Genomic DNA, 20,182 nt, shown 5'->3' on the forward strand with positions numbered 1-20,182 from the left:
TATTTGAGAACTGGCACAACAGTACTTGGAAATACATCTTCAGGACATGCAGGAGAGCATTATTTTCTCTTCCAAGTGTAAGTAATTGCAGAAACCTGGAATTTGAGGCAACCCAGGAGCTATTTTGCTGTCTCCAAATGCAATCAAACTTCAGTCAAATGAGATTCTGGTGAGTGAAATGAGCTTCTAAACACCAGGAATAATATTACTTCAATATTTTCAAGTCTTATTAAAAGATGGCAAGTGTGATGATTTGGAATTTGAAGAAATCTATGAAGTCTGAGGGCCTAGGAACTGAGATACATAACCAGCCTAAACCTTGAGAGGCCTGTCCAGTTTAATGAATCCTAAAGAAGAATAAACTCCAAACAGAAGCACATTGGATTTCTCATTATTCCAATTACTCTAGCTTCACCACAAATGGTGAATATGGAGTACCTGCAACTAGATTTTTCTTCTGGTCAGCAAACACAAATCAGTTTATTGATCTGTTTACACAGCTGGAGGTTTGATTTGCGGCACCACACACATCTTTCCTATTCCACTGAAGCTTTTTCTTTAGTAATACGTAGGGCTACATTCTACCTATGCAATTTGCAACCTCAGTCCCTGGAGAAATGCATCCACTCTCCAGAAGACTTGCATCAGTTGACAAACCAGCAGTTTTAACTTAGCAAAATCCCATAAACCCTCCAAATTAATACTGCAAGGCAGCAGCAGAGAGTTGTGTAGGACATGAGGGAGGTTGACACTGGTGTGTTTGGGGAGGACATGAAGTATGCTCACATGACAGGACTGAAGCAGTCCAGAGGAGATGCTGCCCATCTGCTTGCCTGAGGAAAGACAGAGACTGGCTTGGAAGGAAAATGCTCCCATCCAGTGGAAATGAAATGCTGGATCAGCTAAACTCTATCAGATAGCCTTGCTTTTAAATCTCAGTGCTGCAATGACAAATCCTGCTTTCTTGTGGCACAAAAATGCAACAACAATGCCACAGAAAAGAAGAGAAGTCACTAATATTTGCATTTCTATTTCTCTAGAAAGCAATTTCAAATGTGATGCAGTTTGAGTACAACTTCTGCTCCCTCTGTTAGACTGAGTTGCTTCAGAAAGATAAAGCTCTGTTGTCTTTCTGCAGAGAAGCACAGAATGGTTTGGGTTGACAGGGACCTTAAAGCTCATCTAGGCCAACCCCCTGCCATGGACAGGGACACCTTTCACTAGCCCAGGCTGCTGTGAGCCCCATCCAACCTGGCCTGATCACTTCCAGAGATGGGGCAGCCACAGCTTCTCTGGGCACCCTCTGCCAAGGCCTCAGCACCCTCACATACCTTAAAAAAAGGTGGAATAGCCAGATTTGGAGCTGAAGCTCAGCAGTGCCAGCTGAATGACAACAGAGATCTCCTATATCTGACCAGTTTTTCTAACAACTGCAATCATGTCTTCTGTCTGGGATACCTGGTGCAGTGTCTGCTTCAAAAACCTGATTTCTTATGAGAAAATTTATTTTATTAAATAATAATATGACCCTGCATACAGAGTCATTTAACACTGGAGACTATTGGCCTCATGCTGAAGGGAGGCCTAAACATCCTCTGGAAAGTAATGTCTGTAACTCTAGAATTTAGCACAGTGACTAAAAACATGATTCAGCACAATTTACAAGGAAAAGAAAAGTGGGGGGAGCAGAAGAGCTGCACAAAGCTGCAGAGGGATCTTCTGGTTAGTTGAGTACAAACAAAAGAGGGAACAATCATCCAAGCTCGGCTTTTAGACTCAACAGTACCCCCTGAAGGAAGGATACATTCTAATTTCCTGAGTCCTGCTAAAAGTTACATGTTGTTTTCAGGAGAAGAAAAACAATGTTTATGAGGAAGGTGAGGGAAAGGCCTGGATCTCCCTTGCCAGTCAGTCTTTACAAAAACATGAAGCACAAAGCATGTTATCACAGCTGCAAAAGATTGCTCTTAGGCCAAAAATACTGTATCCCAGTCACAGTAATTCCTAAGAAAAATACTGTATCTGAGTCCCAGTGATTCCTAGGATGAGTCTGAGCACTGCAGAAGCCTCAAAGCACCAAAGAGACTGAGGAGCCCTACAGCAGCACACGGGTTCCTGCAAGGTTCTCCTACAGAAAACCTTCAGGTATTTACTTTGCAGTTTCACAAGATAAGATAGATTTATTGGGAATAAGCCTGCCCCAACAAATAGACTGGGTTTAGTGCAACCACTTGGTCAGAGGGAACTGCCTTGTCACCATTACCAGCAATGCCCCACATCACAGGAGATGAACACAATTCTGTTGTCATTCCCATTTGATGCTGCACTCACCATCGTGCCAGCAACATAGTTTGGTTTGTACAAACAAAGTGAGCCAAACTGGGGAGTTTCTGTAAATTTTTCAGCTGGGGTTTTCAGCCCAGCCATTCTTTGGCATGAGTCACCAAATGGCTGCAGAAGGAGCTACATCAACCCAAGAGAGCGACTGGAACAGAGTCCAGAATTAGCAGCACTTCAACCAAGTATGAAACCCATCCCACAGCCTGTCTTACAGCCTCAGTGACAATGGGAGAGGCTCCCATGGTGGAGACACTTTGCCCTGGTCCCTCAGGAATGCCAGCTGCTGCTTCTGAGGGAGCACTACCATTCCCTACAAAAGCACCTCCTAGACTTCTAAGCTGCATAAAACATAGGGCACTTCACCCATCAGCAACTCCAGCCCTGCTAGACAACAAACTCAGGGGAAAGCAGCCTCCTTTACAATGCCTTAAAGAGCTCTCAAGTGTGTTATGTTTTATTCAGACTCAGGCTCTGAGGCCAGAGGAGGAGGAGGAGAAGAAAGAGATCCTCCTCTGAGTGTCACTTAGGCTGGGCGACCGCACGCAGCGCTCTGCTCTGTGTCACTGAATCCCTTCACCCCCCTGCTTGTTATTCACAGCAGCATAAAATCTACTGAGGCACGGGCCAGGCCCGCCTGTGGGGAACAAACAACGTGCTGCTCTCTGGTCTGAACAGCCAACTCACCTCTCTCTCCTGCAGCTGATGTGAGCTCGGAGCCAGCGAGCAGAGAGCTCCCAACAGGTGCTGGAAACAAACCCTGACCCGTGCGACTGCTGTGCATCTCTCCACCCAACTGGAGGGACCTAGGCAGGGGTGGGAGCCAACACTCCCACTGCAGAGCAGCTTTCCTTTGATCTATTGATCAAAATCAGCAGATTTGGGTACGAGAATAAAGTCCCTGAATTTCATTCTGCCTGCAACCAGAGCTGCTGTAAAGCTGTCAATGAAGCCTGCACTGCTAACAAGTTAATCACTTAAATTTATTTTCTTTTCACAAAAATAAGTTAAGCCAACATATGTGTGATGCTTAAGGCAGGGCACATCTCTCCAGCTTCTGTCATTTTTCAGAATAACTGCACCTTAAAATTCCAATGTTTCTGGTGGCAGGCAAGTGACATGCTGTTAGTTTTGAGAAGGAAATTAACTGGACTTGATGCTCTAAGAGGTCTTTTCCAACCTTAATGATTCTAAGAACATCCCCAAGAACCCTCTTCATTGCATTACCTATTTATGCACGATGCAGCAGTTTTGTCTCATTTAGGAGATTCCCACATGACATCAGAAAGCAGGAAGTTTCAACTCCAAAGGTGCAGGTTGGGGACTGCAACTGTGACACATGACATGGCAATTGTGCATGTGACACCTGACTGCAACTGTGACACCTGACATGGCAAACCAGCCTAGGGCTGTGCTGGGGCTGCAGTGACACCAGGTTTGCACCATCCCAGGCATTGTTCAGCCCCCAAACACTTGCAATGAGGTGATCAAAACCAACTAGTTCCAAAGAGCTGGAACAAAAAGTTCCCAATGAAAAGATGAAATGTGCTAAACTCTGTGCAGGGACAGATTCCCAAGCATTCAGCAATAAATTTGTTGGTGTGGGGAGGAGGAATAAAGGAAGGATGAAAGAGGAAAATACAACAGCCCTTTAATAATCCAGAGCATTACAAGTATGCGCAGCCATCTGGTGCGGTGAACTTCTATAACCCAGCTTTTCGAATGGAAATAGCCGGTCCATTTTCCCTGGACAGGCACTGAGTATTCAGCTGGAATCATGCACTAAAATTACAGCAGCTACAAAAACAATAAACACAAAGCTTTTCTCTCCAGCCAGGGGCAGCCCTTCTAAGTGCAATGCTTAGGGAATAGCTGTTAAAATGGGGTAATACCACATTTCAGCTTGGATCGCTTTACGTCTCTTAAAAATGTGTCAGCAAGTTACAGCTGCACACAGGGGACTTTAACCACTACCTTGACGGAAAACTTGTCTATTAAGGAAGTTCAGGGTTAAGAGACCTGGACTTGGAAGAATGCAGGTGAAAAGATGAGATCACCAAGTATACAGTGCTGAAGATTGCCATGAAAATGGAATGAGTCAAAATTTTCCAAAGGTACTGCTACAGCACCAGCTCACAGCAGTATTTGCAGTAATACCTTCCCTAAACTGTTCCTAACATCTGGGTATCCTGACATCTTCAGTGCTTTTACTCTGAAAAACTCAAATTTGAGCTGAATGATGTTCTCTCACTCTGAACTATTACCTCAAGAGAGTATTGGCTGTGAACTGGAGCTGAAGTCAATACGTGTTTCTACGTACAAATTCAGAGTAAGAGCTTAATTAAGAAATGGCAGTTCCTGACAGGGAGGAAAGATCTTCCCCAGGGAGGAAGAATATCTTTCATCACACTGATTAGAGCAGTGGTGGGGGGATGAACAGATAAGCCTATAACCTCCCACACAACCCCCTCCTGCAAGCTCCAAGCTGTCGGTGCACAAGCCCTGGGCGCTTACGAAGGAATGAACAAGGGGGAGTAAATCCTAAGAGAGTCTTAGCTGCCACTCCAACCCTGCCCTGCTCCCCAGCTGGCACCAGCTCTCCTCTGCTGCTCTGGACAGCTTCTTTAACCTCCCTAGAGCACAGAGATGTGCCACAGAATCATAAAATATTCTGAGCTGGAAGGGACCCACTGGGACCCACAAGCCCAGCTGCCCCACTGTCTGGCTTGACTCTCCTTTCTTCCATATAGTCACCCTTTCAGTTTTAACCAGAATCCAACCCTGTCATAGTTTCAGAGGAGGTGAAATGATGCCTCTTTGATCTCAGCATTTCCTGAAAGCCTAGGTTTAGTGCTTCCCAAGTTAGGCCAGTGTGGCCCAATGCCACTGCTGGCTTTCTCTCAGAAAGCACTGTTTTGGGTAGGCACAGTGGATGTAACCCATTTTAAAGTAAACAAAACATCAGGAGACACTCTAAATAGGCTTGCTAGGTTTTCCACAATTCAGTCCTGGGTCACTGCTTTATAACTGCTTTTCCTGTCACTATTTGGGACATTTTTGTTAGAATTCAGAGCAGGATAACTATTCTAGATCCCATTCCAACACATTTCTCTGGTTTTTTTTCTCAAATTTCTTTCAGCATCCCAGCTATCCAGTGATGGAGACAGAGATCCTCCTGAAAAACAAAGTATGTCATTGACATTGCACCAAACTGCACACACAAGAAGGAAAAAGGGCAAACAAAAAATCCCTAATTCTGCAGCTATACTTTTATACCAATGTGATCTTTTTCCCTGTTTCCCTGCTCTTACCCACATTGTTGGGGTATTTCTCTTTCCAAAAGGAGATTAAACCATTTCAGTTTTCTATGTGAAATTATACTACCCACTGTGGAGCCTGGCCATCCCCACATTCAAAAAGACTGTGGAGAAGATCCAGGTAAGAGTTTCCAAGATAGCCAGGGGTCCTTGACACATGGCCTTCAAGAAGGGTCAGAGGAGCTGGACTTGGTCAGTCTGGCAAAGAGAAGTCTAAGGGCAATCTAATAGCATTTATTTAAAATGTTACTACATTTATTTAAAAGTAGTTACAAGGATTACAGAGCCACACAACAGGTCCAAAGAAGGGGCAATGGGGATTAGCTGTGCCTTGAAGGTCTGTATCAGGAAATACTAGGGGAAGGGTGGTGCAGCCCGGGAAAAGGTCAGGGGGAGGTGGAGGATCTTCATCCCTGAACCCTTCAAGACTCAGGAAGACAAAGTCACAGCCAGCATGACCTAGTGCTGGCAACACTCCTGTCTCAAGCTGAATGGGATTAGAGCTCTCCAAAGGCCTCTTGTAACCAAGGTTTCTATTACTCAAGTGCTTCTCCCCTCCCTGCCCCCAGCCAGCACCGCTATGTCCCCTCCAGAGCAGCAGCACATCCCTAATCCTGCCCAAGCTCCATCCCACATACTTAACAGGGTCAAGTGTGCCCTTAATGCTTCAGAAATAAACGTGTGCTGATCAGTTGCAGGTAAATTTGGACTGACATTCAATTACTTTTCCTGCAAGGAAGGATGTGCTTTAGTTCTCTCTCCTACTGAGCCACTGACTTTATAAAATTCATAGCAACTTTGAGTTCTCCACATTGCTCAAAGTGGGTTGACACTGACCTTGGCATTTAAATAGTTAATTCCAGAAGAGTGAAAGACAGACAGCACAGTTCCATAAATTTTGCTTCTTTGGGAAATCAGGGTGAAGGCAGGGCTGCAACAGACACCCAAGGATCATCCAGTGCATCCCATAGCCCCCAAGGATCCACCAGAGATGCATCGCTCCTGACAGACGACTGCCTCACTTGTTCCACAAGACAGCTTCAGAAATCCTCTGGGTAAACATTTTTTGGAGTGGGAGACACCAGTTTTGTAAAAAGTTCAGTGTGAATCTTTCTAAGTGCCATTTAAGACTCTTGTTTGACATAATCTGGAAAAAAGATTATTCCTCTTCCTCTTTGAAGCAGCCTTTTACATATTTGCAAACTGCTATGACAACATGTTCCCTAGGCCAAACAACCAAAAATGTTTTAGTCTTCCAGAGACTGTGTTTTTTTGACTCACAATTGTTTTTGTTGATCTTCTGTCAAGTCTCTCTGCTTGGCCCGTGGTGTTTTTGAAGTCTGCTGCCCAGAAGTGTCAGAGCTTCAGCTCGGCATCTGCAGCAGCCACTAAACACAGCAGGATCACAGCACACGCTGCCTTTCTGCTCATACACCTCAGTACATTCACCTTTTCCCACAAGTATCATACTGCTCTCACACAATAGTTTGTGATTCATAGACACATCCTTTTCTGAGAAGCCAACGCCTCCTAATTTTCTGTTCTTCACATACTTTTGTGCACTAACTTACTCTTACTTTAAAAAAACCAAACAAACTACATCCGCTACTGACTTGCTCTAATTTGATAGGGCTGTCTGGAACTCAATGCCCTTTGCAGCTCTTCCAATTCAATATCATCTACAAATGTAATTAACATACCTGCATATCCCTCACCTGGGTTGGTCATTAACCCCCAAATACCTCTGGACCTTCAGCCATTTCTAGAGAGCTACCATCACTGCCACATTCCACTTTGTTGATGAGCCACCAGTAAGTAAATGTCACTTTTAACACGACAGGTTTGGGGAAATACAAGATTTGACCCCCAAACAGATTTGGGGAAATACAAGATTTGGTCCCCAGGTTCTCCCTGCTTCACAGTTCATGTTCAAAAAGGAAGTTTTCAGAGACCATGGAACACTTTTATGAAATAGCTGAAGATCTCTTCAATGTCAGATCCATCCTTGGACAACTCCAGTGCCAAACACTGGAGATTTGGGAACTCCTATAACTTTGGAAAAGGACTTTGCCATGAAATTATTTTTCATTCTCAGCCAAGTGTCAAATTTTCCTTAGTTTTGCAATATCAGCCTCTGAAGCAAAACAGTAGCTGAAGAATGCCACCAAGAATTCCTGAAGCTTATAAAGCTAAAAGCAAATAAAAAAAATATGAAGGACTAAGTGTAGAGAGGTAAGAAACTGTAACCCAGGCACTCCTATCAGCAATGATAAAACAGTATATCGAGTCTTCTGAGTCATCCCAGCTGTAATGAGAAACCTTTCTCACATGTGAGCCACATAATCATTCTCAATATTATCAGATTTTTAAAAAGTTTCTTGGAAATTACTCTTCAGACACAGACAAGGTAGGAAACACTCAAATGTTTTTATCAGATAGCAGAATTCTACCTTTTGTGAGACATAAACCCAGACTCTTTGGTTAATCACTTGAAGTGCCTGAAGTACTGGTGCACTGGATGTGTAGGGAGTGCCATGATTATGGAAGTTCATGAGCTGTAGACACACAGCCAGGCACACACCAGCACTTTGGGGAACCCTGCAGGAACAGCAGGCATCTCTTAACAGCCTCCTCCAGAACGTTCTGCCTCTCCTTGACTTGTGTGAACAGCTCTCATGTCACCAATCAACACTAATCTGGTGCATTAGTAAAAGCTCAGTTTTCAGGAAAATCTATAAAAACATCCATTTGGAATAACAAAGGTATTGGAAAACATGCCTGGTTTTTCTACCTTGTCACTCACTTGGGGCAGCAGGGGGGCAAAGCAGGGGGGTGGGTGAGACTGGAGAGAGAGGAGCAGCTCATGCTCCAAACCAGGGAACTTGGATGCACCACTGTCAGCCTGAACCACTCTTTCCAGCTCCAAACAACTAATCCAGTTCCCTCTGTCTACAGCCTCAACTCTGCAATTGCAATCTTGTCAGATTTAGGGATTTCAAGGATTAGGTAAAGAGACTGCCAAGAAAACCTCTGGGCTTAGGAAGCACCTTTTCAGCCCTTCAGCTCAACATGAACAGGAATTCCCCAAAACAGTTTCTGAAGCTGAAAAGAGATTTCAACAATGTGATATTAAAACCTGGACTTCCAACCTATGCCAAGCATGCTGCTTAACTCCTCCTTCCTCACATCCCAGGGCATGAGCACACTGCAAATGCTAGGGAAATCCCAAATTTGGGTCAGAGCAAATCTGAAACACCTCTCAATGCCAGATTGTTCCAAATATATCAGGTTCAATTGCCTCTCTCCAAGGCAGGGTCAATTACAGGCCACAAAGTGATTTGCAGAAAGGTACATGTTCACAGCCCTTCCCCACAGAGCTCACTTTTGATTAAACAAAAGTGGCTTTTAATCTGCAGCAGGGGCAGCAGCTGGAACTACAGCCAGGTGCCAGCTCTGCAAAACCTCAAAGCCTCAGCCTGGGGCTCAGAACAGTTAGGAAGGTGCTGTAATTTTCTCCAGAGTGCAACACTTTTACAACTCCCCCTGAAAGTTCACTTTAAAAATGTTTTATAGGTGCCAGCCAGTCCTCCCTGTGCTCCTAGATGCTGTCCTGGTGTTATACTTCCATACAATCATCTGGGGCCTCAGGTCCTCAGCAGAGCGGGTCCAGGAAATCCAGCTGAAGCAGTGCAAGAGGTTACCTCTATCCACTCCCCCCACAAGCTGTGATAAACTCCCACATGTGCCAGAGCAAGGAGAGAACCAGATGAGTGCTCACACCCTGCTCAAGGGCTGCACCTGGCTCAAGCCCAGCACCATGAGCAGCTGGACTTCCAACACAGACTCCAACCCCTGGGTAACCATTTCCAAGGGAGGGCAGGAGGGGACAGCTGCTGTATTTAGGGACAGGTTTCCTGCAGTCACACCTCTTCCCACTGCAGAATTAACACATATTCTCACTCTCTGAACCTTGGTTCTAAGTCAATAATCGTGCAATAGCATGTCTTGCCTCAAAATACACCTGCACTAAGGTATCAGAAAAAACAACACATCTGAGCTACAGCTGGAAAACCAAGGACTCAATCAGCCAAAGGTAAAAGAGGAAACAGCCTAGGCTATTTTCAGGCAAATGTAAAGGAGTCAAAGACACCAATGGTAGCTGATAGTTCAAATCCTTCCTGTTAATAATGTGTATTCTCTACAGAGGCAGCTTAATATTCTTTTTCTACCCTACCAATGTCCCTTTATCCCTACGTCCCTAATTCTGCAGAAATACTATTCCACCATAAACAGGATTTTATAGGGCCTCCAGATGAAGGAATGAAAATATATGTCAAACCACAGCACTACTGTAAATCCCTCCCCCCCAGATGTGGCTCTTGCCTTCCTCCATCCTTATATTACATGCCATACGTTGTGCACCACTTCCTCAAACTCAGTCTTTCACCACAAAAATCTTAACCAAAATGCTCAGCTGCTGTCCCTCACTCTGCCTTGAACCTGCAGGTACTACTGGTGTAGACAGCAGCCCTAAGGAAAAAGGGCTGTGAATGAAATCCCTGAGACAAAACCCACATTCCTCTTCCCCATGGAGATTCCTTCCCTGGTTTCTTTGTTTCTAGAGGCTTTGAGGTTCAGACAGTTTCCACCCTGTCCTGATGACATGCACAATTCTGTGAAATATAAACTATTAACACTGAGTGCTGCAGACTGCAGCAGTATGGAAATGGCAGATGCAGGCAGAGAAAGATGACCCCTCTCCTTGCTTACCCTGTCCTAGCATTGGGGGTTCTCTCCACTGCTGTGCTGCAACATAAGCTGAAGGACACAGTAAAGAGGCAAAAGGAGTGATTTTGAAAAAGGTCCTTGTGACATCAATTCTGTTGGAGGAAACAACCTTCAAAAAGAATGTTAAGATGCAGCCAGAGCAAGGGGGACTTGATTTTCAAATGCATGCATTGGTTTCAAAGCCCTTTCACTGGAAAAGGTGTTTCTCTACCTGTAAATAAAGTGCTTGCCAATGCAGCATGCAGAGTTTTCGCAGCAGCATCGTCACTGATACATGCAGGAGGAGGCAGGATTTCCCAGGTTTTAATTGAGGTTATCACATTTCCAAAGATGTCCCTTCCTACAGAGGGAGAGATCTGGACAAACACTTCAGCTCTTGGAGCTGGAGTGACACAAACACATCTATCCTCCCAGCCACTGAGCTGGTGCATTAAAAGAAAAGAAAGAGCAGAAGCCAAGAGAAGTCCATGTATTGGGCTGGCTTCAGTGCTCTGTGCCTGGCTTGGAGAGGAGCTTTCATCCTGTTCAAGTGCTCCAGCTCTTCAAAGGAGAGCAGAGTGCCCTTTTCAGCAGAGCCCTGTGACTGCAGCTCGCCAACACTCTTGTTGTTCTACTTCAAAATCACCGCTTTCACACAGCCATGTGAAATGCAAAAGCACATTCCTCTGTAAATTGATGGGGTTTTACTTCTTCCAGGCAAAGGGCTCAACAATTTATATAAAAAACAATTCTTCCCTACACAGGGAAAAAAAAGCCAGCTCTAGTTTTTAGGGGGAAAAAAGCCTGCATTACTCTAAGAACAGGACTATTGTAAAACACTTCTACCATCTAATGTGGCTCACAGGAACAAACAGCAGCTGCTCTAAGTAAAAAGCTCTTTCCTCCCCAAGAAGGCTAAAACGTGGTCCCAGAGACTTGTATGCTCACGCCAGTAAGTACTGCAAATGTGTTTTAAAATCCTGCCTTCAGCTGCCCCATCCTTGTTTTCTTTGTTACACTATATTCAACAACTTGGGCCACTCAAACTCCAAACTCCAGGGGAAAGAATGGAAAGTTGGCCACCCTGATGCTTTGAAATCTCTCCTCTCTTCTGGCACAGACATCAGAGGCCAAGGTGATGACTGCCCTGCAAAAGCATCTAATGGTCTAAAGACCATCTTGGCACAGCCATGGAGGGCAACACCACGTGTCAGTGTGGCCTTCTGGGGACCCCACAAGGGAGGGGCCCTACTGCACCCAGACCCTCCCAGGCACTGAGCCAGGGAGAACTTCCAGAAGAATCAGGTGGCTTTGCACTGAGCTCCTCTTAAAGCAAAGAACAGCTCTACACTTTGCAAAGTAAATCTTCAATTAAGGGGGGCACTTACCAGCTTTTCTGGCCTCTTGTACTTACAGGACTTTATCTCCTGTATTATAAAAATATATAGGACCGAGGGAGCATTAGAGGGCAGTGATGCTTCTCTGTTCCTGGCTATATTTTAAACTAGCTTTGAATGTTTTCCCAAAGACATACTCCAGTCCAAATTCAGGGAAGCCAGTCTGCCTTACTGCCCATTTTAAACAGATGTACTGCAATAAGATGACCAAAGTTTTCCCTCTTTCAGAGAAAGCCAGCGAGCCCTGCCACAGCATCAGTGCAAAACTTACTGCATTGCAAAACTTATGTACAAAACCTCATCCAAAGTTTCAGAATGCTTGTCCTATACTGACTGAATTCTCTGAAGGTGATAAGGATTATGGAGAGACTTTCTCTGATATGCAAGTCGACTTTTTTTCCCTTATAAGTTTCTACAGTAAAATACAAGTATGCAAAACAGAAAGTTGAGTTGCAGCTATACATTTCCATCTGCAACTTTTAGGGGAAGGATGTTACCAAGAATAATTACAGTTTCTTTTTGTTGCTTGTGCCTTTCTTTCATTAAGTTTGTCATTTGATAGGAAATCCAACTACAGTCATCATAATCCATAATGCAATGACTGATCAGTCCCTCTGGGGTGGGATGGGCGATTCAGCAACCAGCTCCCAACTGAGTCAGATGGAGTCTGAGTTCTCTACCCCATTCTCTCTCAAAACGTTGAATAAATGCAGGAAATTAATACTGAAATTTGACAAGCCTGTCACCTGTCTCCTCCACTATGTGTCATAAGGGATTTGAGGGATTACAAGTCCTCCACAGTCTTTTAAGCAGCCCCCACAATGAGGACAATTACGAGGACACTTTGGAAATGCTCTGCAGACGTGCTTGGGTAAGGACTCATCCTGTGAGCATGCATCAGCTGCCTTGGAATGGCTTTATTTTTATCTTGTTTTCTGCCAGGTAGTACACGTAGTTTGTTTGCTAATGCACTGCCTGCACTCTCTGTGCTTCATGCTTCTGCTATTAGCTGCAGGCAGGAAAAACTGCTTGGGGAGAAAGTGGTGTATCTTTTTACTCACACAGGCCGAGTTGTTATGGGAACACCATTCATGCTACTCATCCAGAGTAACTTGGTTTTCCTGTAACTAAGGGCATTCTTCCAGCATGAATCTATCCATACAGGATCTGCAGAGTTTACTCAACACCTGCATTTAACTTGGTGCTTTAAACTCCAAGTTAGGAGTTCATCATTAAGATTCTGAATGCTCAAGGAGAGAAAAGTAGAAATGCATTGCACACACAATTTGCAAGTCAGGCTTCTCCTCTGACCTTTGGTCATTCTCTCCATCAATGTATCTTCCATGAATTTGTCCAGTTGTTCTTCAAAGTCAGGTAAACCTCCAAGGTCCACAGCCCTCATGTTCACCCTGTGAATAGCTTGTATCATCAGAGACTGTGAAGGTTTGTTAGGGAACTTTCTCCTGCTGGCTTTTAGGCAGAAGGTAACAGATCCTTCAACCTTCACTGGTTTTGTCCTTCCTTATGGAACTGACCACGTATTTCACATCTGTGCTTATCAGCAAACTCCTGATCCATGCAAAGGCTACTGTCCCAACATGGCTGCAAAGCTCCTTCAAGAGATTTTGGTGAGGATTTCTATGAAAAAACATTGGAAAATCTAAGCCATACACAACCAGTTCATCTCTCCACAGGCTGCAAAGTCTCTTGCAGAGCTCCTACAGACTTGCAATCAAGCATGTCCCTCCTATCAATGCATCCACTAGCACCTTACTTTAGAAAAAGCTTTTTTGGTTATTTGACTAAGACATGTTCCCACAGCAGCACACACCAACCTCACCCACTGTGAGCATACCACAAAAAGCTCATTCTGTTCTCTGAACAGGAGAACAGCCCATGAGAGAAATGATATGTCCAGATCAGATATCAAAATCAGAACAATCCATACACCTTAGCTAAGTTTCCCAATTTAACCACAGTATACATTATCTTCCACTTATTCCATCGATTTTCCCAGGTGTCTAAAGCAACATAAAAGTCCTGGTATTCAACAGAAGGAGAAGCTTTGAAAAAGAATCAGAGCAAGCCTGTCCTAGCAGGATAATGATGGTCCAATCTTCAATTCTGCACTTGCAAATTCAAAGAAAACTAAGAATGGAATTCCAGCTTTATTCCTCAGTCAACTTTTTAAGCTACAAAGAGCTCCCAAAAATCAGTTTTAACTCCAAGACTTCAATTAAAAATTAAATGAAATAATTACGCCCAAACATTCTTTTTATTAAGTTCTAACAAAACAAGTGAAAAATAATAATTTTGCAGCAGGCTACATTCAAAGCAGTGTCAATAGCTCACCTAACCCTTACTCAGGATGCTCAGGAAAAAAAGCATACCAATTACAAAGCCAGCTGTCCTTCCTTCCTCATCCTAGCCATTACCAGAAGCAGTTCAAAAAGTAGAGGAGATACAAGAGATAATCAGAGCAGTGATGTCAGCAGTACCTCAATAACCTATTGTGGGAGACCTCTCCTATTGATCTGCTAATGGCCTCTTCAAACAGACCTCACACTCCAGGAACAGGAGTCGGGGTAACAGGGTTCCAGTCAGAAAGCAATTACATTAGCTGGACTACAGATCACTTGTTTTTCCAAGAAAATGGAGCTGCTTCTCAGGTCAGCATGCTTCTTGGCTTTTGTTCCTCTTTCAATACAGCTTTGTCCTCTGTGACCAGGTTTTGGGGTCAGACTTTTCAAAAAGCAGGACTCTGCACTGAGACTCAGGACACTGCTGCTGCCTGCCATGGTACAGCTTGAAGACAGCTCCCTCCTTCCCCATGGAACTTGTCTGAGCCACACAGCTCAAGCTGTCAGCTCTGTAGTTCACAGGCTTCTTTCAACATTTCCTCTTCTGTTTCAGATCCTCAACCTTCAGATTACAGAGAAGAAAAGCAGTTACTCCCATGAAACCTCTGCTCCTGCATCCATCCAAGACAGATGCTGTCGGCAACGCACTCGAGTATTCTACCCACTCCTACTCCAAAGAAACCAGGACTTGGCTCCTGCCATTCCCATTAGCCTGACAAACTTATCAATAGCCTCATTTCTGACATCGTTCCACTTCCTCCAGTGTAACACAAAGAAAGAAGAGCCATTGTCTGTGAACACCAAAAACTCGGAAGCATTTAAAAACCCAGATTGTGGGAAACACAGCAGACACCTTTAAACCTCTGGCTCACTTTGTCTTCTCCTAGAATTTATCCAAAAAATGAGCAGCCTCTTTACTGCATCTCTTTACTGCCAATATCTGCCTACAGTCAAGCACCGTGCAATTTAGGGGCATAGGCTTAATTACACTGGTAAATTAAAGCATCCATTTTCCCTGGCTCCAGAGGAACAGAAAGCATCCAGGCAACAGATACAGGCTGCTGGCTGACACATATTTGCTTTCCAAGCAGTAAAGCATCAACAGCTTTCCAAAATAACCACTCATGTCACACACAGTATCCATAACAGCCTCCTAAAATGTGCAATTTGTGATGGCATAACAAGTAAAATGCCTCAGGCTTTGAAAATAGAGAGTTTAATGATTTCTCTGTGGCACATGTGCTATCTCTGCATGTACAACCAACAAGGCTCCAATGGCCTAGTTGCAATTCACAATATTTCTCAAAACAAATCTGTTCTGGTACAAGGACCAGTGGACATCAAAGTAAATTACCCCAGGGAACCTTCAAAACACTCAATCCACTCTCTCCAGATTGCCTATGGCTGCACTGAGCTTGATCACACCTCCTTCAAATGTTAATTTTTTTGCAGGAAAAATTGAGTCTGTTCACTCATTCTTCAAGCAGAAGCCAGGCCATGTCTTTGGTTATTCACACTGCCTTTCTACACGTGCTTTTCAGCTCTGTATCTTTATCCAGAGAACACAGACCTGCACTCAATAGTCAAGGGCATGGCATGGCAAGGACATGACAATAGCAACACTCATTCCAAATATCAACAGGGATTTGATCAGAAGTGTGAAGATGCTATTTAGAAGTGTTTAACTTCAACTTGTTTCTTCTGAAGAGCAAGAAGCACCTTCAAGCCCCACTATCATTTACAGAATGCCTAAAAATTATCCCCCAAGACTCTTCTTTCCATGCTCACCTATGAAAACTATCCTTCAATCCTCCATTTTCTCACATACCAGGCTCAGGAAGCAATACAGATCAATTTCTGAAATAATCCCATCTCCAGATGGAAGAAGTAAGTGTCCCTTGCCTGCCTAACCTTGTCTTTCAGCAAAGCTATTTTCCATACTACACTTGGATTCATGTCAGGAATCAGACTAGTGATACACGTGCCACATTTCAAACACCCTGGCACAAGTTTCAACTGCAAAGCCTCTAACAGCAGCTTACCACAACCAGAAACCCTCAAGCATCCCAGCTCTGTTCTACAGCAAGTTTCCTCTTTCTGCACACACATTTTTTTAAAGGCACTAGCTATGCTGCACTGGGAACAGACAGAACATGGGAAAGGATTTTAAAAGCCAGAATCACAGACTTATTTTACCCTGGTAATGTTACCACCCATAAGACAACCAGCTTTTGGTCATCACATAGACACACCTAGGGAGAGCTTCTTGCTTGACTGCCGCTCACCACACTCACCTCGCCTGAGTAACTGTACTTTCCCTTCAGGATCTGCCGGTACAGGCGGGTGCGGTTGTCGTCCTCAAAGGGCATCGTGCCGCTGAGGAGAATGTAGGAGATCACCCCCAGGGCCCACATGTCCACGGAGTTCGTGTAGGGCTTCCTGACCAGGATCTCGGGAGCGATGTACTCCGGGGTGCCACACGTGGTTTTCATCAGGCAGTCATCCCCCTTCTTGCGCGCGCTCGCCAGCCCGAAGTCCGTGATCATGATCTTGGAGTCCGTGCCCGGGTGATAGTACAGCAGGTTCTCCGGCTTCAAGTCGCGGTGGGTGATGCCCAGCGTGTGCAGGTACCTCACGCCGTCCAGCACCATCTGCAGCACACGCGTGGCGTCCCTCTCGGTGAAGGAGCCCTTGGCGATGATGCGGTCGAAGAGCTCGCCGCCGGTGGCCAGCTCCATGACCATGTAGACGCGGTCCTGCGTCTCGAACACCTCGATGAGCTGGATGATGTTGGTGTGGCGCACGCGGCGCAGGACGCTCAGCTCCGACTCACACACCTCGCGCCCCTCGCGGTACTTGGTCTCAATCATCTTGATGGCGTAGGGCTGCTTGGTGGCCTTGTGCTCCACGCGCACCACGCGGCTGAAGCTGCCCCTCCCGATCAGCGCTTTGATGTCGTACTTGGCCGTCACTCGCGGGTCGAACTTGGCGCGGTACTTGGCCACTTTGTTCTTGCGGGGCTCGGGCTGCTGGGCGGGCAGGGCGTTCCCGGGATAGGGGTTGGTGTGATGGGGAGGGGAGGGAGAGCCAGCTTTGATGACAGCCCCGCAGTCATCTTTGATGAAATGCTTGTAGATGTCACTGTGGCCCGTGTAAGGTTCGACTTTTTTAACCAGGTCTAGCTGCACATCTTTGGGGGGCTCGGGAAGCACTTTGCTTGTCCCACAGCCCATCACTGACTGGTGTTAATTCCCTATCAAGGCATGTTCCCAGGGGAGCATCAGCAGCAACCACATCCGGGGTGATTCCCACATTTGAATCTTAGAAAAAGAATGAGAAGAAACAAATAAAGAGGAACCATGGTAGTAAAGATTTTCCCCTCCATTTGAATCAAAATAGGGCCATGCTGTCACAAACCAAAATATGGGATTTCCACTTCTCTCCTCTCTGCTACAGAACATGCACAGTGCTCTGCTGCTTTCATCATGAGTGAATGAAGGCAGCGCCTACAAACATCCAATCATGGTCAGAACAGATGTGTCCATGGAAATCACACAGTATCTCTCTTTACTGGGGATCCTTTGTTTTCTGCTCCCTGCTGAGCCCTGAATCAGACACAGAGCAGTTGAGGCTGCACAACAATTCTGGAGGTCTTTTTGTCCAGACACAATTGCTTAATAAAAATCAAATAAAGAAAAAAAAAGTCAAGCATTTTCTTAAGTTTTGTTAAAGCTGCTCAACTTTCTCAGTCAGCAGCCAAACCAAACCATCCAAAGTTCTGAGTTTGCTCACCAGAAGGTCCACAGAGTACCTCAGCAACTTGTACACTTAACCTGTCTTCCCAAGACTTTCTTTATATTGAATTTGTACATTGTCTCAAGCCTCTCACTACTTTGCTGCTGGAGATCAATGGAACAGCAGAAGAGGCAGGGAAAATGGAGACAGAGGCACACTGGTTTTAGGGTGCATTCACCACTGAACTTGCTGCAGCCCCTGCTAAAAGGGAGATGTGCACTTGCCCAGGGCAGCTTTTAGTCAGCAAGTCCCTCATCCTCCAAACCCTGAGAAATTAAGGTGGGCTTTCATATCTTTCAACATTCTCAATTTTGCTTTATTTTACATCTTTAGGCACCAAGTGGCACTTCTGGCTTTCCACTGGAGCTGCCTGTAAGAAGTGGAATTCCTCCCTGCTGTTCCAGACTAGGAGCTCTTGCTCATCACACTGTGTCCCAACAAAACCAAACCAGATGCACTTGGGCAAATCTTTATCTGCTGATTAAAACAATACGACTGGGCAGGAGATGGGAAGCCACCTGTGGCTCTGGCAGTCACTGGGCAGTTCCACATTTGACTCAGACCCATCAACATGTGTCTGAGCCTTCACAGGAGGCTACAAAAAACCATTAGCCTTGAAAATGTGATTTCAGGTCTTACCATCACCAGGGGTATCTCCACTCAAGCACCACCTCTCCAAGCAACTGCTCAGCATGAACAGCAGAAAAGGAACCCCAGCCTGTCTTCCATTGGGAGAAGCAAGTGGAGAAATAAGAAATGTTTTTAAAGGGACACCTGGAAGAAGTTGAGACTCTTCATCCAACCTGGAAAGAAAACCAGGCTTTAGTTAAGATTCAGTTTTATAATCAAACATCATCAAAGTAACTTCTCAAGGAAGAAGTTCCCTCCTGGCAGCACCCTGAGGTCAAACAACCCAGCCATGCACAGACATGCCTGTAGCAGGGTGCAGGCAGCAGAAATAAAAACCAACTTCACAGAAAGCTTAGCTGACTTCCACCAAGCACTGCCCTGGACGTGGGGCTTCATTCACATTAAAGCACCATGATAAGAAATTAAGAGCTCTGGCTAGTCCTGAATAATGCCTCCCATGGGCAGTTTTCCCAGCATTATTGAACCTTAAAACATTTTAAGTTAACAGAGAAATGGAATGAGAGCATCCATAAAGAAAATTACTGCAGAGTAATTCAACATGTAGAGAAGGGCTCGTGTAAAACATCCCACCCAACTAAAACCAAACAGAAGAATGAATGACTTGAAAATATCATCTATAGATCCATTCGTGGCATTAACTGAGATCTGGCAGCAACTCCAGCATGTCAGTGGCTCCTCCTTGTACACCTGAGTGTTCCAGTGAAGGCTACAGACCAGAGGCAGCAACAAAATGCTTAACTCCACATTAGTGCAGGACATGCTCCTGCACCGAAACCACCAAGAATGTGGGGAAAGGAACTAAGATAAATTACAAGCATTACAAGCTCTCCGAGTGGGAAATCACATACTTGGCAGGGGGCAAACTATCTAAGCTACAGCTGGAAGAGGTGGGAAGGAATATGGGATTTATGCTTATCCCCTCGGAGATTGAGCTCCTCTCCTGCCGTCTCACTAACGCATCTCGAACGTGCCTCTCACTGCCTGGCATAAACCTGGCATAACCTGGCATGCCCACTGCGAGCTTCTGGTGGATTTCGGAGGGGAAACCCGGGGTTGCGGCTGCTGCAGCACCGCAGGCAGCTGTGCTGGAGCCAGGGGCAGGATCAGCCGGGATTCCCAAGCCTGTTTGTTTCCAGAACTCATCCCAGCCCAGGCCGCTTGTCGCTACACTGGAAAGGGGAGCCAGGGCCGGGCCGGTGTCGGGAGATCGTTCCGCAGCAGGTTCGGCTCCAGCCTGGAAAGCACCAGGCCCGTCCCACTGAGGGGACACTCCGGGAGCGGACAGGGCTCTCTCCCCGGCCCGCCCGTCCCCGCGGCCCAGCACCCGGACAGCGGCGGGGCTAAGACGCCGGGGGCCGCCGCGCCCACGCCTCCCGGGCCGCACCACCGCCGCCCCCGGAGTGAGGGAGGGAAGGAAAGGGAGGGGAGCGGGAGCCAGAGCCGGGACCGGCGCCGCGCCGGTCGGTCCCGAGGGCGCCGATCCCGGACTCACCTCGGCCCACTCCGGCCGCGGCGCGGCACCGCCTCCTGACGTCATCACCGCGCGCCGGGGACGCCT

At 45.8% G+C, this 20,182-nt stretch overlaps 1 protein-coding gene across 2 annotated transcripts in view; it reads right to left on the reverse strand.

Annotated features, from left to right (window-relative positions):
* The window catches only part of PSKH1 (protein serine kinase H1), a 29,906-nt gene extending 9,724 nt beyond the window's left edge, over positions 1–20,182 (reverse strand). The window contains exons 1-4 of one of the 2 annotated variants that reach the window (XM_018914870.3): positions 20,117–20,182; positions 18,613–18,776; positions 16,473–17,498; positions 13,724–14,740 (exon numbers count right to left, since the gene is read on the reverse strand). In XM_018914870.3, the coding sequence (XP_018770415.1) occupies positions 14,708–14,740; positions 16,473–17,411 (972 nt within the window). In that variant the 5' untranslated portion in view covers positions 17,412–17,498; positions 18,613–18,776; positions 20,117–20,182 and the 3' untranslated portion in view covers positions 13,724–14,707. Of the gene's footprint in view, positions 1–13,723; positions 14,741–16,472; positions 17,499–18,612; positions 18,777–20,116 lie in introns of those variants that run through there. The other variant, XM_009090710.3, reaches the window with a different exon arrangement.

Source organism: Serinus canaria, chromosome 11 (genome assembly GCF_022539315.1).
Source record: "Serinus canaria isolate serCan28SL12 chromosome 11, serCan2020, whole genome shotgun sequence".
Lineage (NCBI taxonomy): Eukaryota > Metazoa > Chordata > Aves > Passeriformes > Fringillidae > Serinus > Serinus canaria.